General features: G+C 47.3%; 1 protein-coding gene across 1 annotated transcript in view; it reads right to left on the bottom strand.

Annotated features, from left to right (window-relative positions):
- Window positions 1-10,546: 10,546 nt before the first annotated feature.
- The window catches only part of rdh10a (retinol dehydrogenase 10a), a 40,385-nt gene continuing 28,883 nt past the window's right edge, over window positions 10,547-22,048 (bottom strand). The window contains exons 4-6 of the mRNA XM_042308736.1: window positions 14,929-15,074; window positions 12,421-12,552; window positions 10,547-11,208 (exon numbers count right to left, since the gene is read on the bottom strand). Coding sequence (XP_042164670.1) covers window positions 11,085-11,208; window positions 12,421-12,552; window positions 14,929-15,074 — 402 coding nt within the window. The 3' untranslated portion in view covers window positions 10,547-11,084. The remainder of the gene's footprint in view (window positions 11,209-12,420; window positions 12,553-14,928; window positions 15,075-22,048) is intronic.

Genomic DNA, 22,048 nt, shown 5'->3' with positions numbered 1-22,048 from the left:
CATTAGAGCCATCTAGTCCCATCTCTCCTCTCCTGTTCTCACACATTAGAGCCATCTAGTCCCATCTCTCCTCTCCTGTTCTCACACATTAGAGCCATCTAGTCCCATCTCTCCTCTCCTGTTCTCACACATTAGAGCCATCTAGTCCCATCTCTCCTGTCCCGTTCTCCCACATTAGAGCCATCTAGTCCCATCTCTCCTGTTCTCCCACATTAGAGCCATCTAGTCCCATCTCTCCTCTCCTGTTCTCACACATTAGAGCCATCTAGTCCCATCTCTCCTCTCCTGTTCTCACACATTAGAGCCATCTAGTCCCATCTCTCCTCTCCTGTTCTCACACATTAGAGCCATCTAGTCCCATCTCTCCTGTTCTCACACATTAGAGCCATCTAGTCCCATCTCTCCTCTCCTGTTCTCATCACATTAGAGCCATCTAGTCCCATCTCTCCTCTCCTGTTCTCACACATTAGAGCCATCTAGTCCCATCTCTCCTCTCCTGTTCTCACACATTAGAGCCATCTAGTCCCATCTCTCCTCTCCTGTTCTCACACATTAGAGCCATCTAGTCCCATCTCTCCTCTCCTGTTCTCACACATTAGAGCCATCTAGTCCCATCTCTCCTCTCCTGTTCTCCCATCTCTAGTCCCCCTCTCACATTAGAGCCATCTTCCCTCTCACACATTAGAGCCATCTAGTCCCATCTCTCCTCTCCTGTTCTCACACATTAGAGCCATCTAGTCCCATCTCTCTCTCCTGTTCTCCACATTAGAGCCATCTAGTCCCATCTCTCCTCTCCTGTTCTCACACATTAGAGCCATCTAGTCCCATCTCTCCTCCACTCCTGTTCTCACACATTAGAGCCATCTAGTCCCATCTCTCCTCTCCTGTTCTCACACATTAGAGCCATCTAGTCCCATCTCTCCTGTTCTCCTGTTCTCACACATTAGAGCCATCTAGTCCCATCTCTCCTCTCCTGTTCTCACACATTAGAGCCATCTAGTCCCATCTCTCCTCTCCTGTTCTCACACATTAGAGCCATCTAGTCCCATCTCTCCTCTCCTGTTCTCACACATTAGAGCCATCTAGTCCCATCTCTCCTCTCCTGTTCTCACACATTAGAGCCATCTAGTCCCATCTCTCCTCTCCTGTTCTCACACATTAGAGCCATCTAGTCCCATCTCTCCTCTCCTGTTCTCACACATTAGAGCCATCTAGTCCCATCTCTCCTCTCCTGTTCTCACACATTAGAGCCATCTAGTCCCATCTCTCCTCTCCTGTTCTCACACATTAGAGCCATCTAGTCCCAGTCCATTAGAGCCATCTAGAGCCATCTAGTCCCATCTCTCCTCTCCTGTTCTCACACATTAGAGCCATCTAGTCCCATCTCTCCTCTCCTGTTCTCACACATTAGAGCCATCTAGTCCCATCTCTCCTCTCCTGTTCTCACACATTAGAGCCATCTAGTCCCATCTCTCCTCTCCTGTTCTCACACATTAGAGCCATCTAGTCCCATCTCTCCTCTCCTGTTCTCACACATTAGAGCCATCTAGTCCCATCTCTCCTCTCCTGTTCTCACACATTAGAGCCATCTAGTCCCATCTCTCCTCTCCTGTTCTCACACATTAGAGCCATCTAGTCCCATCTCCTCTCCTGTTCTCACACATTAGAGCCATCTAGTCCCATCTCTCCTGTTCTCACTGTTCTCACACATTAGAGCCATCTAGTCCCATCTCTCCTCTCCTGTTCTCACACATTAGAGCCATCTAGTCCCATCTCTCCTCTCCTGTTCTCACACAGAGCCATCTAGTCCCATCTCTCCTCTCCTGTTCTCACACATTAGAGCCATCTAGTCCCATCTCTCCTCTCCTGTTCTCACACATTAGAGCCATCTAGTCCCATCTCTCCTCTCCTGTTCTCAGTCCCACATTCACACATTAGAGCCATCTAGTCCCATCTCTCCTCTCCTGTTCTCACACATTAGAGCCATCTAGTCCCATCTCTCCTCTCCTGTTCTCACACATTAGAGCCATCTAGTCCCATCTCTCCTCTCCTGTTCTCACACATTAGAGCCATCTAGTCCCATCTCTCCTCTCCTGTTCTCACACATTAGAGCCATCTAGTCCCATCTCTCCTCTCCTGTTCTCACACATTAGAGCCATCTAGTCCCATCTCTCCTGTCCTGTTCTCACACATTAGAGCCATCTAGTCCCATCTCTCCTCTCCTGTTCTCACACATTAGAGCCATCTAGTCCCATCTCTCCTCTCCTGTTCTCACACAGAGCCATCTTCTCTCGTCTATCCTTTTCTCCCACTTCTCCTCTTCTCGAGGGCCCAGGTAGTGAGTAGTGACAGCCAGAGTTGAAAGGCCGACTCCTAGGATGAATTGCTTGGCTCCGTCCCTCCAACATGGGAAGCCAAGTAGGGAACATCCCCTGACGTAAATAGAATCAAATCATCGATACTGTTTGAGCCTGTCCTTGACCATGTGGAAACAAATGCCAGCGCCATTGATTTTTCCATTTCAATGATGTGTTATCAACCTGCTTAATTAAAACCATCTAAATGACTGCCACGTTAATGGGGGCTAAGGAAGAAAAAGGAACCCTACAGACGTTGATGAATGAACGATTAGAATAGATATCAAGCCAATAGTTTGTTTAGGTTTTTTTTAGTCCATGTGAATTCTCAGCAGATCTGAAACTTCGTCTCCTGGCCAGATAGTTTTGGCTCCAGGTTAGGGAGGAAGTTTTAATCAAGTGTGTTAGTGCTGGGATGGAACAAAAGGTTGCGGTCACTGTGGTCCCGTTTTGCCCAGGTTTGGCTTTGGGCTGACTCTTTATCTACAGACCACAAACACACAGTAGTTAGCTAGGTGGAGATGGTGCAGGAGCTAGGTAGGTGGAGGTGGTGCAGGAGCTAGCTAGGTGGAGGTGGTGCAGGAGCTAGCTAGGTGGAGGTGGTGCAGGAGCTAGCTAGGTGGAGGTGGTGCAGGAGCTAGCTAGGTGGAGGTGGTGCAGGAGCTAGCTAGGTGGAGGTGGTGCAGGAGCTAGCTAGGTGGAGGTGGTGGAGGTGGTGCAGTAGCTAGCTTGGTGGAGATGGTGCAGGAGCTAGCTAGGTGGAGATGGTGCAGGAGCTAGCTAGGTGGAGGTGGTGCAGTAGCTAGCTAGATGGTGGTGGTGCAGTAGCTAGCTAGATGGTGGTGGTGCAGTAGCTAGCTAGATGGTGGTGGTGCAGTAGCTAGCTAGATGGTGGTGGTGCAGTAGCTAGCTAGATGGTGGTGGTGCAGTAGCTAGCTAGATGGTGGTGGTGCTGTAGCTAGCTAGATGGTGGTGGTGCAGTAGCTAGCTAGATGGTGGTGGTGCTGTAGTAGTTAGCTAGGTGGTGGTGCTGTAGTAGCTAGCTAGGTGGTGGTGCTGTAGTAGCTAGCTAGGTGGTGGTGCTGTAGTAGCTAGCTAGGTGGTGGTGCTGTAGTAGCTAGCTAGGTGGTGGTGCTGCAGTAGCTAGCTAGATGGTGGTGGTGCTGTAGTAGCTAGATGGTGGTGGTGCTGCAGTAGCTAGCTAGGTGGTGGTTCTGCAGTAGCTAGCTAGGTGGTGCTGCAGTAGTTAGCTAGGTGGAGGTGGTGCTGTAGCTAGATGGTGGTGATGCTGTAGTAGCTAGGTGGTGGTGCTGCTGCAGTAGCTAGCTAGGTGGTGGTGCTGTAGAAGTTAGCTAGATGGTGGTTCTGCAGTAGCTAGCTAGATGGTGGTTCTGCAGTAGCTAGCTAGGTGGTGGTGCTGCAGTAGTTAGCTAGGTGGAGGTGGTGCTGTAGCTAGATGGTGGTGGTGCTGTAGTAGCTAGGTGGTGGTGGTGCTGCAGTAGCTAGCTAGGTGGTGGTGCTGTAGAAGCTACAGCTGTAGAGGCTACAGTATTGACTACAGCTAGCTACCAACAGCTACAGCTGTAGAGACTACAGTATTGACTACAGCTAGCTACCAACAGCTACAGCTGTAGAGACTACAGTATTGACTACAGCTACCAACAGCTACAGCTGTAGAGACTACAGTATTGACTACAGATACCAACAACTACAGTTGTAGAGGTTAGAGTATTGACTACAGCTAGCTACTAACAGCTACAGCTCCATAGATTACCGTATTGACTACAAATCTAATTTTATTAGTCAAATACAGCTAGCTACTAACCGCTACAGTACAGCTCTGAGGGAGAGGATGTCACGGCCGTTGAAAGAACTGGACCAAAGCGCAGCGCGGTGAGCGTACATATTCCTTTTATTTAGGATGATGACGGCAACAAAACAATAAACGATACAACACAACCGTGACGCTTAAGGGCTATGTGCATTAAACAAAGTTAACTTTCCACACAGAGAGGAGGGAAAGGGCTACCTAAGTATGGTTCCCAATCAGAGACAACGATAGACAGCGTCCCTGATTGAGAACCATACCCGGCCAAAACATAGAAATACAAAATCATAGAAAAACAAAACATAGAATGCCCAACCCAAATCACACCCTGACCAAACCAAATAGAGACATAAAAAGGCTCTCTAAGGTCAGGGCGTGACAGGGGTTGAATAGGAAGGAGGACAGAAGAACGGAAGAATAGGAGGGGAGGACAGAAGAGGGATGAATAGGAGGGGAGGACAGAAGAGGGATGAATAGGAGGGGAGGACAGAAGAGGGATGAATAGGAGGGGAGGACAGAAGAGGGATGAATAGGAGGGGAGGACAGAAGAACGGAAGAATATAGGAGGGGAGGACAGAAGAACGGAAGAATAGGAGGGGAGGACAGAAGAACGGAAGAATAGGAGGGGAGGACAGAAGAACGGAAGAATATAGGAGGGGAGGACAGAAGAACGGAAGAATAGGTGGGTGCTAGTAAGAATGGAAGGAGTGTGTGAGTGAGTACATCAACCGTTTGAAAGGGATACTTGGCTGGATCAGATCAGTCAGCAGTCACTCTGACTCACCCGAGGACTTGATTGTTTCATACAGTCACATAGACTGTATGGGGATGGGAGGTTACTGCATCATGATACATTTACCACAGACGACAAAGCTGCACGGCTCTGGATCCGATCAGTCTCTCTGACTCACCCGAGGACTTGATTGTCTTGTACAGTCACATATACTGTATGGGGGTGGGAGGTTACTGTATTAGGACACAAAGACACAACAGCGGATCGCGGCTCCTGTAGCCAACACCCATATCTATGTGTATGAGTCACGTGATGTGGCAACAACATGGGAGGACAATGACATCCATGAACACAATGGCCTTATGGAGGGGAGAGGGGATGGATACGAAGAAGGACCAGGGGAGTGATGGGGACGGGAGGAAGAATAGGAGGGGAGATAGGAGAAGGGGAGGAAGGAGGAGGGGAGATAGGAGAAGGGGAGGAAGGAGGAGGGGAGATAGGAGAAGGGGAGGAAGGAGGAGGGGAGGTAGGAAGAGGGGAGTAAGAATAGGAGGGGAGATAGGAGAAGGGGAGGACGGAGGAGGGGAGGTAGGAGAAGGGGGAGGAAGAATAGGAGGGGAGATAGGAGAAGGGGAGGAAGAATAGGAGGGGAGATAGGAGGAAGGGGAGGAAGGAGGATAGGGGGAGGGGAGGAAGGAGAAGGGGAGGAAGGAGGAGGGGAGGAAGGAGAAGGGGAGGAAGGAGAAGGGGAGGAAGGAAGAGGGGATGGATACGAAGAAGGACCAGGGGAGTGATGATGGGGAGGGGAGGAAGAATAGGAGGGGAGATAGGAGAAGGGAAGGAAGGAGGAGGGGAGATAGGAGAAGGGGAGGAAGGAAGAGGGGATGGATACGAAGAAGGACCAGGGGAGTGATGGGCAGGGGAGGAATAATAGGAGGGGAGGTAGGAGGAGGGGAGGAAGAATAGGAGGGGAGATAGGAGAAGGGGAGGAAGGAGGAGGGGAGGAAGGAGAAGGGGAGGAAGGAGAAGGGGAGGTAGAGGGAGGGGAGGAAGGAGGAGGGGAGGAAGGAGGAGGGGAGGTAGGAGGAGGGGAGGTAGGAGGAGGGGAGGAAGGAGGAGGGGAGGAAGGAGGGGGAGGTAGGAATAGGAGGGGGAGATAGGAGGAGGGGAGTAAGGAGGAGGAGATAGGAGAAGGGGAGGAGGAGGAGGGGAGATAGGAGGAGGGGAGGTAGGAGGAGGGGAGGAAGGAGGAGGGGAGGTAGGAGCAGGGGACGAATACGAGGGTGGTACATAGTAAGAAAAGAAGAAGTGAGTGACAGTTAGAAAGGGACACTCCCCCTCAGTTTTTAGAAGCTACAGTTTGTTTAGGCAGGGCTCCCCAATGCATGTAATGTCTGATACAGATGTTTTGATTATTAATGTAGGTGTTATTACACATTGTTTGCATCCCAACTGACACACTATTCCCTAATAGCGCACCTCCTTTGACCAGGTAGTGCACATTATAAGGAATAGAACACAAATTGAGACACTACCATCATCTGCACTAATTTGTCAGAGCAGTTGACCTGCTGTTGTGTTCTGACATGTGGTGATATTCTATTGGTGGGGTCAGTAGATGGTGATATTCTATTGGTGGGTAGATGGTGATATTCTATTGGTGGGTAGATGGTGATATTCTATTGGTGGGGTGGGTAGATGATGATATTCTATTGGTGGGTAGATCATGATATTCTATTGATGGGTAGATGGTGATATTCTATTGGTGGGTAGATGGTGATATTCTATTGGTGGGTAGATGGTGATATTCTATTGGTGGGTAGATGGTGATATTCTATTGGTGGGTAGATGGTGATATTCTATTGGTGGGTTGTTGACAGCTCGTGGTAACATTCTGAGTGATGTAATGGAAACAGGATGAGACCCATGAGATCTGACAATACACACATCCATCCTGCAACGTATTGACAGTACACACACACACACACACACATTATGTTCAATCACATCCTTCTGGGCTTCATCACATCTCCTTTTTGACCTGCTCTATCAGTCATTGTGGAAGCAGACAGTGCTTACAGCACAAGGTAATGTCATGTGAAGGGAATTTCTCCATTTACAATGTAACGTGGTTTCAGACCTTGTAAAAAAAACACCATATAATGCAATCTATTACTATCAATAGTATCTTGTGTGTGTAGAATCCATTGTGTTCACTGTCCCAGCTAAGAAATCAGGACAGGGCCTGTTTCAGTCTAGGAGTGCTTATCAGTCCCCGCCATCCCATGTTATATTTTGTGTTATGATCTGAAAGACACAACTGATCCTAGATCAGCACTCTGAGTCTCTTTTTGAATACCGGCTTAAAAGAGGAGACAGACACACCACGTAATAATCAAATCATCTAAAATCACTTTATTCATTTTTAAGTTAGTTAAAGACAACAACAACGAAAAAACAGCAGAACCACAATCTGCTTAAAAAAAAAGAGCAGTTTTTAAGAAAGAATTACAAAATGAGGCTTGTGTCATACTGTCAATGAATGGCAAATGAAGAGGTAGAGAATGTAGGCTCATCACTGGAGGAATGACGCCTATTGGAATGTATTTCAACTAGTCAGAAAACTCTGCAGTCCTGCTCCTCCCGCCTAAAGTTTATCAAATATACAAGCAGCAAAAAAACTATGGAGGCCATTAACTTTCCCCCAAGTTGGACGATTCTGGTTTACCGTCTTTTTTAAATCAGAAAATCTCTTAAAAAAAACAGAATTTCTTGAAAATCTTGGGATTTTAGGGAAAGTTACCAGAAATTTCTAAACCGAGCGGCAGTCAACGTTTTCCACGAAGGACAACGTGGTACTCTATTCCCAAAACAGATCAACCAAGGTTTTCATTTTCACTGTCACTTTATGCAAATGGTGGAGGACATTGGAGAGAGAGAGAGAGAGAGAGAGAGAGACAGAGAGACAGAAACAGAGAGAGAGAGATACAGAGATACACAGAGAGAGACAGAGAGAGAGAGAGAGAGAGACAGAGAGAGACAGAGACAGAGACAGAGAGAGAGAGACAGAGAGAGAGAGAGAGAGAGAGACAGAGAGAGAGAGAGACAGAGAGAGAGAGAGACAGAGAGAGAGACAGACAGAGAGAGAAAGAGAGAGAGAGAGAGAGACTACTGAACGTACTGAGCGAAGACGTGAAAACAGACCAGACATAGTTCCTCCTCCACACGTCACACACTGGTAGATAAAAGGGCTGTTCATTGGTTTCATTGGAATTATACTACTGTTCAAAGGTTTGAGGTCACAGAGAAATGTCCTTGTTTTTGAAAGAAAAACACTTTTTTTCGTCCATTAAGATAACATCAAATTGATAAGAAATACAGTGTAGAAATTGCATTTTAAAAGGCTAATTGATCATCAGAAATACATTAGAAATACCTAGACTAGTTGAGTATCTGGAGCATCAGCATTTGTGGGTTCGATTACAGGCTCAAAATGGCCAGAAACAAATAACTTTCTTCTGAAATGTTTTAGTCTATTCTTGTTCTGAGAAATGATGGCTATTCCATGTGAGAAATTGCCAAGAAACTGAAGATCTCGTACAACGCTGTGTACTACTCCCTTCGCAGAACTGGCTCTAACCAGAATAGAAAGAGGAGTGGGAGACCCCGGTGCACAACTGAGCAAGAGGACAAGTACATCAGAGTGTCTAGTTTGAGAAACAGCCGCCTCACAAGTCCTCAACTGGCAGCTTCATTAAATATTACCCACAAAACACTGCACTGCAACCGTGAAGAGGCGACTCTGGGATGCTGGCCTTCTAAGCAGAGTGGCAAAGAAAAAGTCATATCTCAGACTGGCCAATAAAAATAAAATATTAAGATGGGCAAAAGAACACAGACACTGGACAGAGAAAGATTGGGGAGAAAAGTCTAAGTTATGTTATGGACAGACGAGTCTAAGTTTGAGGTGTTCGGATCACAAAGAAGAACATTTATGAGACAGAGAAAAAAATGAAAAGATGCTGGAGGAGTGAACCATCTGTCAAGCCTGGTGGAGGCAATGTGATGGTCTGGGGGGGCTTTGGTGGTGGTGAAGTGGGAGATTTGTACAGGGTAAAGGGGATCTTGAAGAAGGAAGGCTATCACTCTATTTTGCAACGCCATATCCTGTGGACGGGGCTTAAATGGAGCCAATTTCCTTCTAGAACAGGACAATGACCCAAAGCACAGCGCCAAACTATGCAATAACTATTTAGGGAAGAAGCAGTCAGAATACCAGCTGTCTCTAATGGAGTGGCCAGCACAGTCACCGGATCTCAACCCTATTGAGCTGTTGTGGGAACAGCTTGACCGTATGGTACGTAAGAAGTGCCCATCAAGCCACTCCAACTTGTGGGAGGTGCTTCAGGAAGCATGGGGTGAAATCTCTTCAGATTACCTCAAAAAAATTGACAACTAAAGTGCCAAAAGTCTGCGAGGCTATAATTGCTGCAAACGGAGAATTCTTCTGACAAAAGCAAAGTTTGTCAAAGAGGACACAATTATTATTTAAAGGAAAAAAATAATTATTTACATTTGGACTATTTTTCCTATTTCATTTTGCAACTCATTTCATGTATGTTTTTATGGAAAACAAGGACATTTCTAAGTGACCCCAAACTTTTGAACGGTAGTGTACGTCTTAGGATGTGGTGATTGATATCAATAAGTCAGAAGTGTGATAAAGATCGTAAGTCGACTGCTGAAACTAACGAGACATTTGGCTGATAGATTTACCCAAATTAATGGCCGGTAGGTACAACTAATTTGAACTGTTTGAAATAGATGGAATAAATTGGAAGATCTTCAAATGATTTGAAGGAATTAAAATACATAAACGCAACCTCTGATCGCTACAGCATGATTGAATAACCATTTGGAGCATCATGTCATGATTGGTTAGACTGAGCCGCAGGGGTTGCTGGGTAGTGTTTCCCCAAAATCCCCAGGTTGTCCAGAAATTCTGGTTGGAGGATTCAGGATTTCCCCCCCCATCTTGATTCTGGGAATCTTTTAACCAGAATTTTGTGAAAATTACCAGAAATATGCAACCCTAACATGTTGACCAGACTGCTTGCGCGCATGCTGATTTTGTCCACCCACACCTGACCAGTGAAAATATCAAAACAAACTCTGAACCAACTATATTAATTTGTGGACAGGTCAAAAGCATTAAACATTTATGTCAATTTAGCTAGCTCGCTTTCTGTTGCTAGCTAATTTGTCCAGGGATATAAACATTGGGTTGTTATTTTACCTGAAATGCAACAAGGTCCTCTACTCCTACAATTAATCCACAGATAAAAGGGTAAACGAAGTTTGTTTCTAGTAATCCCTCCTCCTTCAGGCTTCTTCTTCTGTGGAGTTTACATGGGTGTTGGCTACCAACTTTAAGGTGCATTACCACCACCAACTGGACTGGAGTGTGTGCACCTCAGTTCATCTTTCAATCACCCATGTGGGTATATGCTCCTAACAACCAATGAGGAGATGGGAGAGGCGGGACTTGCAGTTCTAATTTCAGCACCTGGCTACCCAGACGCTCGCTGAGAAACGTGAGCTGTGTTGGTGCAATGATTGAATAACACGTACGTGTGTAAATTTATTTTGCATGTCGGTCTGGGTGATGAAATGCCATTTTGAACCGTTTCTACAGAGACTTGGCCGTGTAGAGAAAGGCAGTATTACAGTGCATGTCTACACATAAAAGAGAAACTGAAAGTGACAAGATTTTACTGTACAGTAACATACTGTATATTTCCACAAAGATACTAAATAAAAAGTTGGTGACTACATTAGGTAAATAGTTCATACTTTTTTTTCATATGATTTAAAAGAAAACTATTGACACAGTATATAGATGGTTGGTTTCTTTAAACAAACCTTAGAAAAAAAAACATTAAAAAATAAAAAGACAATATGAAAAAAACTAAGAGAAATAAAAATCCTTTGTGTAGTACACAGCTGGCATCGTTTCAGAGGACCTTTGTATCTGCTCAATGCAAGTTCACCAGTCTAGATTCAGTCTTTTTAAATCCTCCTCCTCCTCCTCCATGCACCCTCAGTGGTCTTATCCTTGTGCCTCTAGGGTTATGGGCCCCACCCCACCATGCGGCAACAGCGCCCCCTATATGTCCTCCTTAACCTCGTTGTTGTTCATCAGCTCCTTCCTCTGGGCGAGGAAGGGGTACATACACTTATCAGCACCCAGGAACCTGTACATACAAACGATGGCCTCGAAGGGCAGGAAGCTGTAAAGAGGAGAGAAAACAGAGGTCAGATACACAAAGCCCTTCATTTAGAGACATTAATTCATTCACAACACACTGGAGAAAGGAGAGAAAACAGAGGTCAGAGGTCAGATACACAAAGCCCTTCATTTAGAGACGGAAAGAGAAGAGAGGGATGTGGAAAGAGAAGAGAGGGATGTGGAAAGAGAGGAGAGGGTTGTGGAAAGAGAAGAGAGGGATGTGGAAAGAGAGGGATGTGGAAAGAGAGGGATGTGGAAAGAGAAGAGAGGGATGTGGAAAGAGAGGGATGTGGAAAGAGAGGGATGGAAGAGAGGGATGTGGAAAGAGAGGGATGTGGAAAGAGAAGAGAGGGATGTGGAAAGAGAGGAGAGGGATGTGGAAGGAGAGGGATGTGGAAAGAGAGGAGAGGGATGTGGAAGGAGAGGGATGTGGAAAGAGAGGAGAGGGATGTGGAAAGAGAGGGATGTGGAGAGAGAGGAGAGGGATGTGGAAAGAGAAGAGAGGGATGTGGAGAGAGAAAGAGGGATGTGGAAAGAGAGGAGAGGGTTGTGGAAAGAGAAGAGAGGGATGTGGAAAGAGAGGAGAGGGATGTGGAAAGAGAAGAGAGGGATGTGGAAAGAGAAGAAGGGATGTGGAAAAGAAGAGAGGGATGTGGAAAGAGAAGAGAGGGATGTGGAAAGAGAGGAGAGGGATGTGGAAAGAGAGGAGAGGGATGTGGAAAGAGAGGAGAGGGATGTGGAAAGAAGGAGAGGGATGTGGAAAGAGAGGAGAGGGATGTGGAAAGAGAGGAGAGGGATGTGGGAAAGAGAATGTGGAAAGAGAAGAGAGGGATGTGGAAAAGAGGAGAGGGATGTGGAAAGGGATGTGGAAAGAGAGGAGAGGGATGTGGAAAGAGAGGAGAGGGATGTGGAAAGAGAGGAGAGGGATGTGGAAAGAGAGGAGAGGGATGTGGAAAGAGAAGAGAGGGATGTGGAAAGAGAGGAGAGGGATGTGGAAAGAGAAGAGAGGGATGTGGAAAGAGAGGAGAGGGATGTGGAAAGAGAGGAGAGGGATGTGGAAAGAGAGGAGAGGGATGTGGAAAGAGAGGAGAGGGATGTGGAAAGAGAAGAGAGGGATGTGGAAAGAGAGTAGAGTAGAGATGGCAACCACCCATTCATGCCAATAAAGCATGTATTTATTAATTGAATTGAGAGAGAGAAAGACTGGACTGACCTTTTCATGAAGTTAACCATGTATACTATGCGTGGGGTGCAGATCATAGCCTGATCGGTGAGAATGGCCCTCATAGACTGTGTTACACAGAACTCTGGCTTCAGGGGAGGCAGGAATGGCTCGATTTCTTTCCTGTACAGACAGGAAGTGGCATAACAGTTAGAGACAACCAGAACGAGGGCAGAACACACACATAAACACAAGGGGAAAGTGCCCAGGGTGCTATTCAGCAACGTAGGGCAGAGTTTGTACACAACAAGTGTGATCTTATTTCAACCATATCTATCGATATCGACACCTGGAATAGGCCAGTTCATATACAGAAACCCTTCCACTTACACAGCGGGACCATTGTAACTAAAGAGGGGAACAGTATTCACGGTACACCTGTTAGGGGAGGGAGAGAGGGTGTCCCTTGGTTTGGTAGAGCTCTAGGTGAAACACTGACATCGACATACAGGTTATAAGGCACTACTCAACTCCGTAGAACAGTGCAGTACACTGAATGCACAAAACATTAAGAACACCTTCCTAATATTGAGTTGCGCTCCCTTTTGCCCCTCCCGGAACAGCCTCAATTCGCCGGGGCACGGACTCTTCCCACAGTTGTGTCAACTTGGCTGGATGACCTTTGGGTGGTGGACCATTCTTGATACACACAGGGAAACTGTTGAGCTTGAAAAACCCAGCAGCGTTGCAGTTCTTGACACCAACCAGTGCCTGACACCTACTACCATACCCCGTTCAAAGGCACTTCAATCTTTTGTCTTGCCCGTTCACCCTCTGAATGACACACATACACAATCCATGTCTCAGTTGTCTCTAGGCTTAAAAATCATTCTTAAACCTGTCTCCTCCACTTCATCTACACTGATTTGAAGTGGATTTAACAGGTGACATCAGTAAGGAATCATATCGTTCACCTGAATTCACCTGGTCAGTCTAGGTCATGGAAAGAGCAGGTGTTCTTAATGTTTAATGTATAATACAATACAGTACAGTGCATTGCAGTACATCACTAGCCCATTGCATGTAGCCACGTGTGTATATTTGTACATCATCTTTCAAGTTAGCGAGTTATTAGCCAAGCTAATAGCTAATTTATAGTCAGCAATGGGGGGAAGTGATTGCTTCCTACAAGAGCACATAAACGTGTATATTTCCAGACATCTCTGAAAAGCCAGGTAACAGAGAGCTTTTGTTCTGTCTTAAAAGGGGCAGTGTTGTATTTTGAGACAGGCTTGAATAAGATAAATAGCCAATAGGCAGAGGGGTAGCATAATTTGTCTGATTCTCCTGTAATAATGGTTTGGGAATAATTATGCATTTTATTGTGTAAAGTGGTCTCCTGCATCAAACACAACATATTCAGTCACCTCCTTGTTTGAAGGACAAGTGGATAAACAGGTTAAAGGTCAAGCCCTGCATGTGTTTTTCTTCAAAAGTCTGATGGAATGTAGGTCTACATTGAACACCACACATTGGCTGCTCCTGTAGTCTGAATGATAGAACAGCTATTTCCATGTTCAAATATTATGGGATGCATTTTCTCCATAGTTTTTGATGGTAGGATATTATTATGGGATGCATTTTCTCCATAGTTTTTGATGGTAGGATATTATTATGGGATGCATTTTCTCCATAGTTTTTGATGGTAGGACATTATTATGGGATGCATTTTCTCCATAGTTTTTGATGGTAGGATATTATTATGGGATGCATTTTCTCCATAGTTTTTGATGGTAGGATATTATTATGGGATGCATTTTCTCCATAGTTTTTGATGGTAGGATATTATTATGGGATGCATTTTCTCCATAGTTTTTGATGGTAGGATATTATTATGGGATGCATTTTCTCCATAGTTTTTGATGGTAGGACATTATTATGGGATGCATTTTCTCCATAGTTTTTGATGGTAGGACACTCCGGTAGGCCCATATTTTGATCAAATAGCCACAGTGACCTACTTGTCCAATGTTAAAACTGTAACTCAAAGTGGGTACAGCCTCAGTGTTCACAATAAACGCGCGTCATAAGTAGAATTTTCACAACGTTGAAGGTTGCGTGCGCTCTCAGTAGACGGGAAATTTGCTCCGTGACTGAATTTGTTTTTAAGGAACATTGCTGTTAGCAGTAGGCTCCCTGGTTTCGTTTAATTTTATAATTTAAATAATTTGATTTAATTATTAACCTCCAACGTATATTTAAATAGCCATTTAAATGATAAATGATAAAGCACTACGAAAATGTTATGAATCACGTTATGATTAATTGATTTGAGTGTAATGACTGATTATTTGATTGATTGATTGATTATTTGATTGATTGATTATTTGATTGATTGATTGATTATTTGATTGATTGATTGATTATTTGATTGAATGATTGATTAATTATTTGACTGATTGATTGATTTATTATTTGATTGATTGATTGATTAATTATTTGATTGATTGATTGATTGATTGATTGATTGATTGATTGATTGATTGATGGATGTCTCACCTTATCCTGCAGCCTTTGAACATGCCCGTGTCCACCAGGTAGGGACACACCAGCGTCATCTTAATGCCGTCCTTATCCGAAGCCTTGATCTCGTGGCTCAGCGACTCGTGGAAGCCGATGGCCCCGAACTTACTGGCGCAGTAATCCTATAGGGGGTCATGAGAGGAAAAGGTGTCACTGTTAAATCCTGTGTAGCTATCACACTGGAGTAAAGACACAGTCGTAGAATTACACTGGAATAGAATGGGTGTCGGGATTGGATTGGGGATGGGTTGGGTTATGGGCTGGGATTGGATTGGGTTATGGGCTGGGATTGGATTGGGTTATGGGCTGGGATTGGGTTGGGTTATGGGCTGGGATTGGATTGGGTTATGGGCTGGGATTGGATTGGGTTATGGGCTGGGATTGGATTGGGTTATGGGCTGGGATTGGGTTATGGGCTGGGATTGGGTTGGGGATGGGTTGGGTTATGGGCTGGGATTGGATTGGGGATGGGTTGGGTTATGGGCTGGGATTGGGTTGGGGATGGGTTGGGTTATGGGCTGGGATTGGGGATGGGTTGGGTTATGGGTTGGGATTGGATTACGTTATGGGCTGGGATTGGGTTGGGTTGGGGATGGGTTGGGTTATGGGTTGGGATTGGGTTATGGGTTATGGGTTGGGATTGGGTTATGGGCTGGGATTGGGTTGGGGATGGGTTGGGTTATGGGTTGGGGTTGGATTGGATTGGGTTATGGGCTGGGATTGGGTGGGGTTATGGGCTGGGATTGGATTGGGGATGGGTTGGGGATGGGCTGGGATTGGATTGGGTTATGGGCTGGGATTGGATTGGGTTATGGGCTGGGATTGGATTGGGGATGGGCTGGGATTGGATTGGGTTATGGGCTGGGATTGGATTGGGTTATGGGCTGGGATTGGATTGGGTTATGGGCTGGGATTGGGTTATGGGCTGGGATTGGGTTGGGGATGGGTTGGGTTATGGGCTGGGATTGGATTGGGGATGGGTTGGGTTATGGGCTGGGATTGGGTTGGGTTGGGGATGGGTTGGGTTATGGGCTGGGATTGGATTGGGTTATGGGCTGGGATTGGGTTGGGTTGGGGATGGGTTGGGTTATGGGTTGGGATTGGATTACGTTATGGGCTGGGATTGGGTTGGGTTGGGGATGGGTTGGGTTATGGGTTGATTGGGTTATGGGTTGGGATTGGGTTATGGGCTGGGATTGGGTTATGGGCTGGGTTGGGTTATGGGTTGGGGTTGGATTGGATTGGGTTATGGGCTGGGATTGGATTGGGTTATGGGCTGGGATTGGATTGGGTTATGGGCTGGGATTGGGTGGGGTTATGGGTTGGGATTGGGTGGGGTTATGGGCTGGGATTGGATTGGGTTATGGGCTGGGATTGGGTTGGGTTGGGCATGGGTTGGGGTTGGATTGATTTATGGGGCGGGGAGGGTTTGATGGTTTGCCGGGGGCCTAATCTTCAAAAGCAGCTTGGGCAAACCCAGAGAGGATAAAGGAGATGAGACTGTGCCCACGTGACATGCCTGCCAAACTATGGTTCCTAAATGAATAGTCCCTCCTGCCTTAAAATCACATTCAATTTCTATGAAGTATTATAGGTTAAAACCTTGACTGTGCTCCAGTCCCTTTGAAGAGAGACTTAATGGTTATGGATGAGTTCCCGCCTGTGCAACAACAGCTAGGAAAACAAAAGGCAATGGGGTAGCGGTGCCTAAAGACAGAATGAAAATGACACCACTCTGGAATGGAGAGAGAGAGTGAAAGGGAGTCCATGTGTTCTAGAATATTAAAGAAGCATTCTAGAAGGCTTCTCTGGAACACACAACAGAGAGTGACAGCTACAGCCACTCTTCTTATTGTCCCCAGGACAAATGACCACATCGAATCCTTTTAACACTGACTCAGATAACACACAAAAAGAAACAGTGAGGGGCCTGGACGAAAGATGACCCCCCCCACACAAAAAAAAAGTGAAAACAAAGTCCCCTCCATTTAGAGTGAATTGGCTGTGATGTGAATACTGAGAGAGCTGCGATGGTTTCACAAAGAGCCTGATGAAGATGTCTCCCTCCCACGGAGACATGTCAGCCTGTTCTTCACTCAGAGCCAAGGGCCCTATGGGCCCAGCCCCAGACCCCCAGCTGCAAACAGAGGGCCCCAGAACAGGCCCCCAGCTGCAAACACAGAGGGGCCCAGCTACAGACAGAGGGGCCCGTAAGAGACCCCCCCAGCTACAGACAGAGGGCCTTGTAACCCGTAAGAGGGCCCCGTAACAGGCGCCACGCCCAGACCCCCAAGCTATAGACAGAGGGCCCCGTAACAGGCCCCCAGATAGCCCCCTACTATAGACAGAGGGCCCCGTAACAGGCCCCCAGACCCCTACTATAGACAGAGGGCCCCATAACAGGCCCCCAGACCCCCCCAAGCTATAGACAGAGGGCCCCTAACGGCCACCAGACCCCCCCCACTATAGACAGAGGGCTCCGTAACAGGCCCCCTAGACTCCCCCAAGCTATAGACAGAGGGCCCCGTAACAGGCCCCTAGAGCCCCCAAGCTATAGACAGAGGGCGCCGTAACAGGCCCCCAGACCCTCCCTACTATAGCCAGAGGGCCCCGTAACAGGCCCCCAGACCCCCTACTGTAGACAGAGGGTCCCGTAACAGGCCCCCAGACCCCCCCTACTATAGACAGAGGGCCCCGTAACAGGCCCCCAGACCCCCCTACTATAGACAGAGGGCCCCATAACAGGCCCCCTAAACCCCCTACTATAGACAGAGGGCCCTGTAACAGGCCCCCAGACCCCCTACTATAGACAGAGGGCCCCGTAACAGGCCCCCAGACCCCCTACTATAGACAGAGGGCCCCGTAACAGGCCCCTAGACCCCCCTACTATAGACAGAGGGCCCCGTAACAGGCCCCCAGACCCCCCCTACTATAGACAGAGGGCCCCGTAACAGGCCCCCAGACACCCCCACCTACTATAGACAGAGGGCCCCGTAACAGGCCCCCAGACCCCTTCTACAATAGACAGAGGGCCCCGTAACAGGCCCCCAGACCACCCCCTACAATAGACAGAGGGCCCCAAAGCTCATCTCTGTTCTTTAAATTTCCAGAGTTGGGGGAATAATATGAGGCGAATATCTGTGTCTGTGTCGCTGTCTCTGTGTCGCTGTCTCTGTGTCTCTGTGTCTCTGTGTCTCTGTGTCTCTGTGTCTCTGTGTCTCTGTGTCTCTGTGTCTCTGTGTCTCTGTGTCTCTGTGTCTCTGTGTCTCTGTGTCTCTGTGTCTCTGTGTCTCTGTCTCTGTCTCTGTCTCTGTCTCTGTCTCTGTGTCTCTGTCTCTCTGTGTCTCTGTCTCTCTGTCTCTCTGTCTCTGACAGCTGTCTCCCGCTGTCTCTGTGTCGCTGTCTCTGTGTCTCTCTGTCTCTGTGTCTCTCTGTCTCTGTGTCTCTCTGTGTCTCTGTCTCTGTGTCTCTGTCTCTGTGTCTCTGTGTCTGTGTCTCTGTCTCTGTGTCTCTGTGTCTCTGTCTCTGTGTCTCTGTGTCTCTGTGTCTCTGTCTCTGTGTCTCTGTCTCTGTGTCTCTGTCTCTGTGTCGCTGTGTCTCTGTGTCTCTCTGTCTCTCTGTGTCTCTGTGTCTCTGTGTCTCTGTGTCTCGCTGTCTCTCTGTCTCTGTCTCTGTGTCGCTGTCTCTGTGTCGCTGTCTCTGTGTCGCTGTCTCTGTGTCGCTGTCTCTGTGTCGCTGTCTCTGTGTCGCTGTCTCTGTGTCGCTGTCTCTGTGTCGCTGTCTCTGTGTCGCTGTCGCTGTGTCGCTGTCTCTGTGTCGCTGTCTCTGTGTCGCTGTCTCTGTGTCGCTGTCTCTGTGTCGCTGTCTCTGTGTCGCTGTCTCTGTCGCTGTCTCTGTGTCGCTGTCTCTGTGTCGCTGTCGCTGTGTCGCTGTCGCTGTCTCTGTGTCGCTGTCTCTGTGTCGCTGTCTCTGTGTCGCTGTCTCTGTGTCGCTGTCTCTGTGTCGCTGTCTCTGTGTCGCTGTCTCTGTGTCTCTGTCTCTGTGTCTCTGTCTCTGTGTGTACTACATAGTACTACTAACTAACCAAGAGAGAGTGTCTCATTCATGTGAAGTAACTCACCTCCACACCAGCTGTGCTGAATAGCCCCAGAGAGCTGGCAACCGTCACAATGTGGCCGTGGTTCAGCTCCAACATCTTGGGAAGGAATGCCTTGGTGGTCTATAGGAAAGAGAGAAGAGGGGGAAGGAGGGAAAAAAGAGAGGAAGGTTAGTTTACTGGTGCAGTTTGTCTCTGCCAAAACCCTTTGATCCTCTTTCTGTTTCTCTCTCTCCCTCCCGCTCTCTCCCTCTCTTTCTCTCTCTCTCTCCCTCCCGCTCTCTCCCTCTCTCTGCATCACCATGGAGAAGAGAGGGAGACTTTTTGACAGACAAACAGAGGGAAAAACAGGAGAGAATGAGGGAGAGAGAGCACACCACAGAGAAGAGAGATGGTTTACTGTATGAGTCTGTTCTTTCCCACACAGATCCAGTACCCAGCGCTGTGCCCAGCTCTAAAGACCCGCTGACAGAACCAATCACAGGTCCCCGTTCACTCACCATGGACCACAATGCAATTCAACCGCTGTCCACCGACTGCCCTCTGTGCTGCCCAAGCGGAACAATACTCAAAGTGATAGGAGAGAGAGAGAAAGTGATAGGAGAGAGAGAGAAAGTGATAGGAGAGAGAGAGAAAGTGATAGGAGAGAGAGAGAAAGGGATAGGAGAGAGAGAGAAAGGGATAGGAGAGAGAGAGAGAGAGGGATAGAGAGAGAGAGAGAGAGAGAGAGAAAGGGATAGGAGAGAGAGAGAGAGAGAGAGAGAGGGATAGGAAAGGGATAGGAGAGAGAGAGAGAGAGAAAGGGATAGAGAGAGAGAGAGAGAGAGGGAGAGAGAGAGAGAGAGAAGGGATAGGAGAGAGAGAGAGAGAGAGGGATAGGAGAGAGAGAGAGAGAGAGAGAGAGAGAGAGAGAGAGAGAGAGAGAGAGAGAGGAGAGAGAGAGAGAGAGAGAGAGAGAGATAGGAGAGAGAGAGAGAGAGAGAGAGAGAGAGTGATAGGAGAGAGAGAGAAAGATAGAGAGAGAGAGAGAGAGAGAGAGAGAGAGAGAGAGAGAGAGAGAGAGAAAGGGATAGAGAGAGAGAGAGAGAGGATAGAGAGAGAGAGAGAGAAGGGATGAGAGAGAGAGAGAGAGAGAGAGAGAAAGGATAGGAGAGAGAGAGAGAGAGGAGAGAGAGAGAGGAGAGAGAGAGAGAGAGAGAGAGAGAAAGTGAGAGGAGAGAGAGAGAGAGAAAGAGAGGGATAGGAAAGGATAGAGAGAGAGAGAGAGAGAGATAGGGAGAGAGAGAGAGAGAGAGAGAAAGAGGGATAGGAGAGAGAGAGAGAGAGAGAGAGAGAGAGGGGAGGAGAGAGAGAGAGAGAGAGAGATAGGAGAGAGAGAGAGAGAGAGAGAGAGAGAGAGGGAAAGGAGAGAGAGAGAGAGAGAGAGAGAGAGATAGGAGAGAGAGAGAGAGAGATAGGGATAGAGAGAGAGAGAGAGAGAGAGAGAGAAAGTGATAGAGAGAGAGAGAGAGAAAGGGATGAGAGAGAGAAAGGGAGGAGAGAGAGAGAGAGAAAGGGATAGGAGAGAGAGAGAGAGAAAGGATAGGAGAGAGAGAAAGGAGAAGTGAAAATTGCAGGGATTAGAGAGAGAAAGGGATGGTGAGAGAAAGGGACCAGAGCCCTTTGGCCTTCAGAGATAGGAGAGATGGAAGATAGGAGAAAATGTAAGAACCATAGGAGAGCTGAGAGAGATCTGTGATAGGAGACTGAAACTTCTATCTAAAGGATAGGAGTGAAACATAACCAACACTGAGGGAGATTGAAGACCAACACTGAGAGAGAGATTGAAGACCAGAGACAGAGGAGATTGAAAGTGACCAACACTGCACTGAGGAGATAGGAGAGAGATTGAAGAGAACACTGAGGGAGATTGAAGACCAAAAGTGGGGAGAGAGAGAAGACCAACACTACACTGAGGGAGATTGAAGACCAACACTGAGGAGATTGAAGACCAACAGAGAGAGGAGATTGAAGACCAACACTGGGGGAGTTGAAATTGCACATTATTTCACTACATGGGGACTTTTGACCAGAGACCTTCACTAAGGGTTAAGATAAAAATGAAGAACCAATCCTAGATCTGTGCTTTACTGGGGATCGGTTGAAAAGACCAACACTGGGGAGATTGAAGACCAACACTGAGGGAGATTGAAGACCAACACTGGGGGAGATTGAAGACCAACACACTGGGGGAGATTGAAGACCAACACTGCACTGGGGAGATTGAAGACCAACACTGGGGGAGATTGAAGACCAACACTGCACTGAGGGAGATTGAAGACCAACACTGCACTGAGGGAGATTGAAGACCAAACACTGAGGGAGATTGAAGACCAACACTGGGGAGATTGAAGACCAACACTGGGGGAGATTGAAGACCAACACTGGGGAGATTGAAGACCAACACTGAGGAGATTGAAGACCAACACTGGGGAGATTGAAGACCAACACTGGGGAGATTGAAGACCAACACTGAGGGAGATTGAAGACCAACACTGCACTGAGGGAGATTGAAGACCAAACTGCACTGGGGAGATTGAAGACCAACACTGAGGGAGATTGAAGACGAACACTGGGGGAGATTGAAGACCAACACTGGGGAGATTGAAGACCAACACTGGGGAGATTGAAGACCAACACTGAGGGAGATTGAAGACCAACACTGAGGGAGATTGAAGAGATTGAAGACCAACACTGAGGGAGATTGAAGACCAACACTGAGGGAGGTTGAAGACTAGGGAGGGCCTAACAGTGCTAACTTCACTTAGACTTGAGGTGTTGGTGTCGAGGAGGAATAACAACAGAACAACTTTCTGCCCCCCCATCCTCATTACCATCTCTGGGAGTACTGGTGCTAGAAAATGGACATAGAACTCAATCACTGAAAAGATAATATACTAGAACCCATCTGTAAATAGCCCATCCAACTACCTTATCCGCATATTGTGATTTATTTATTTA

Source organism: Oncorhynchus tshawytscha, linkage group LG29 (assembly GCF_018296145.1).
Source record: "Oncorhynchus tshawytscha isolate Ot180627B linkage group LG29, Otsh_v2.0, whole genome shotgun sequence".
Lineage (NCBI taxonomy): Eukaryota > Metazoa > Chordata > Actinopteri > Salmoniformes > Salmonidae > Oncorhynchus > Oncorhynchus tshawytscha.
Note: the sequence above shows the minus strand (reverse complement) of the source record. Positions and strands in the feature narration are given on the sequence as shown.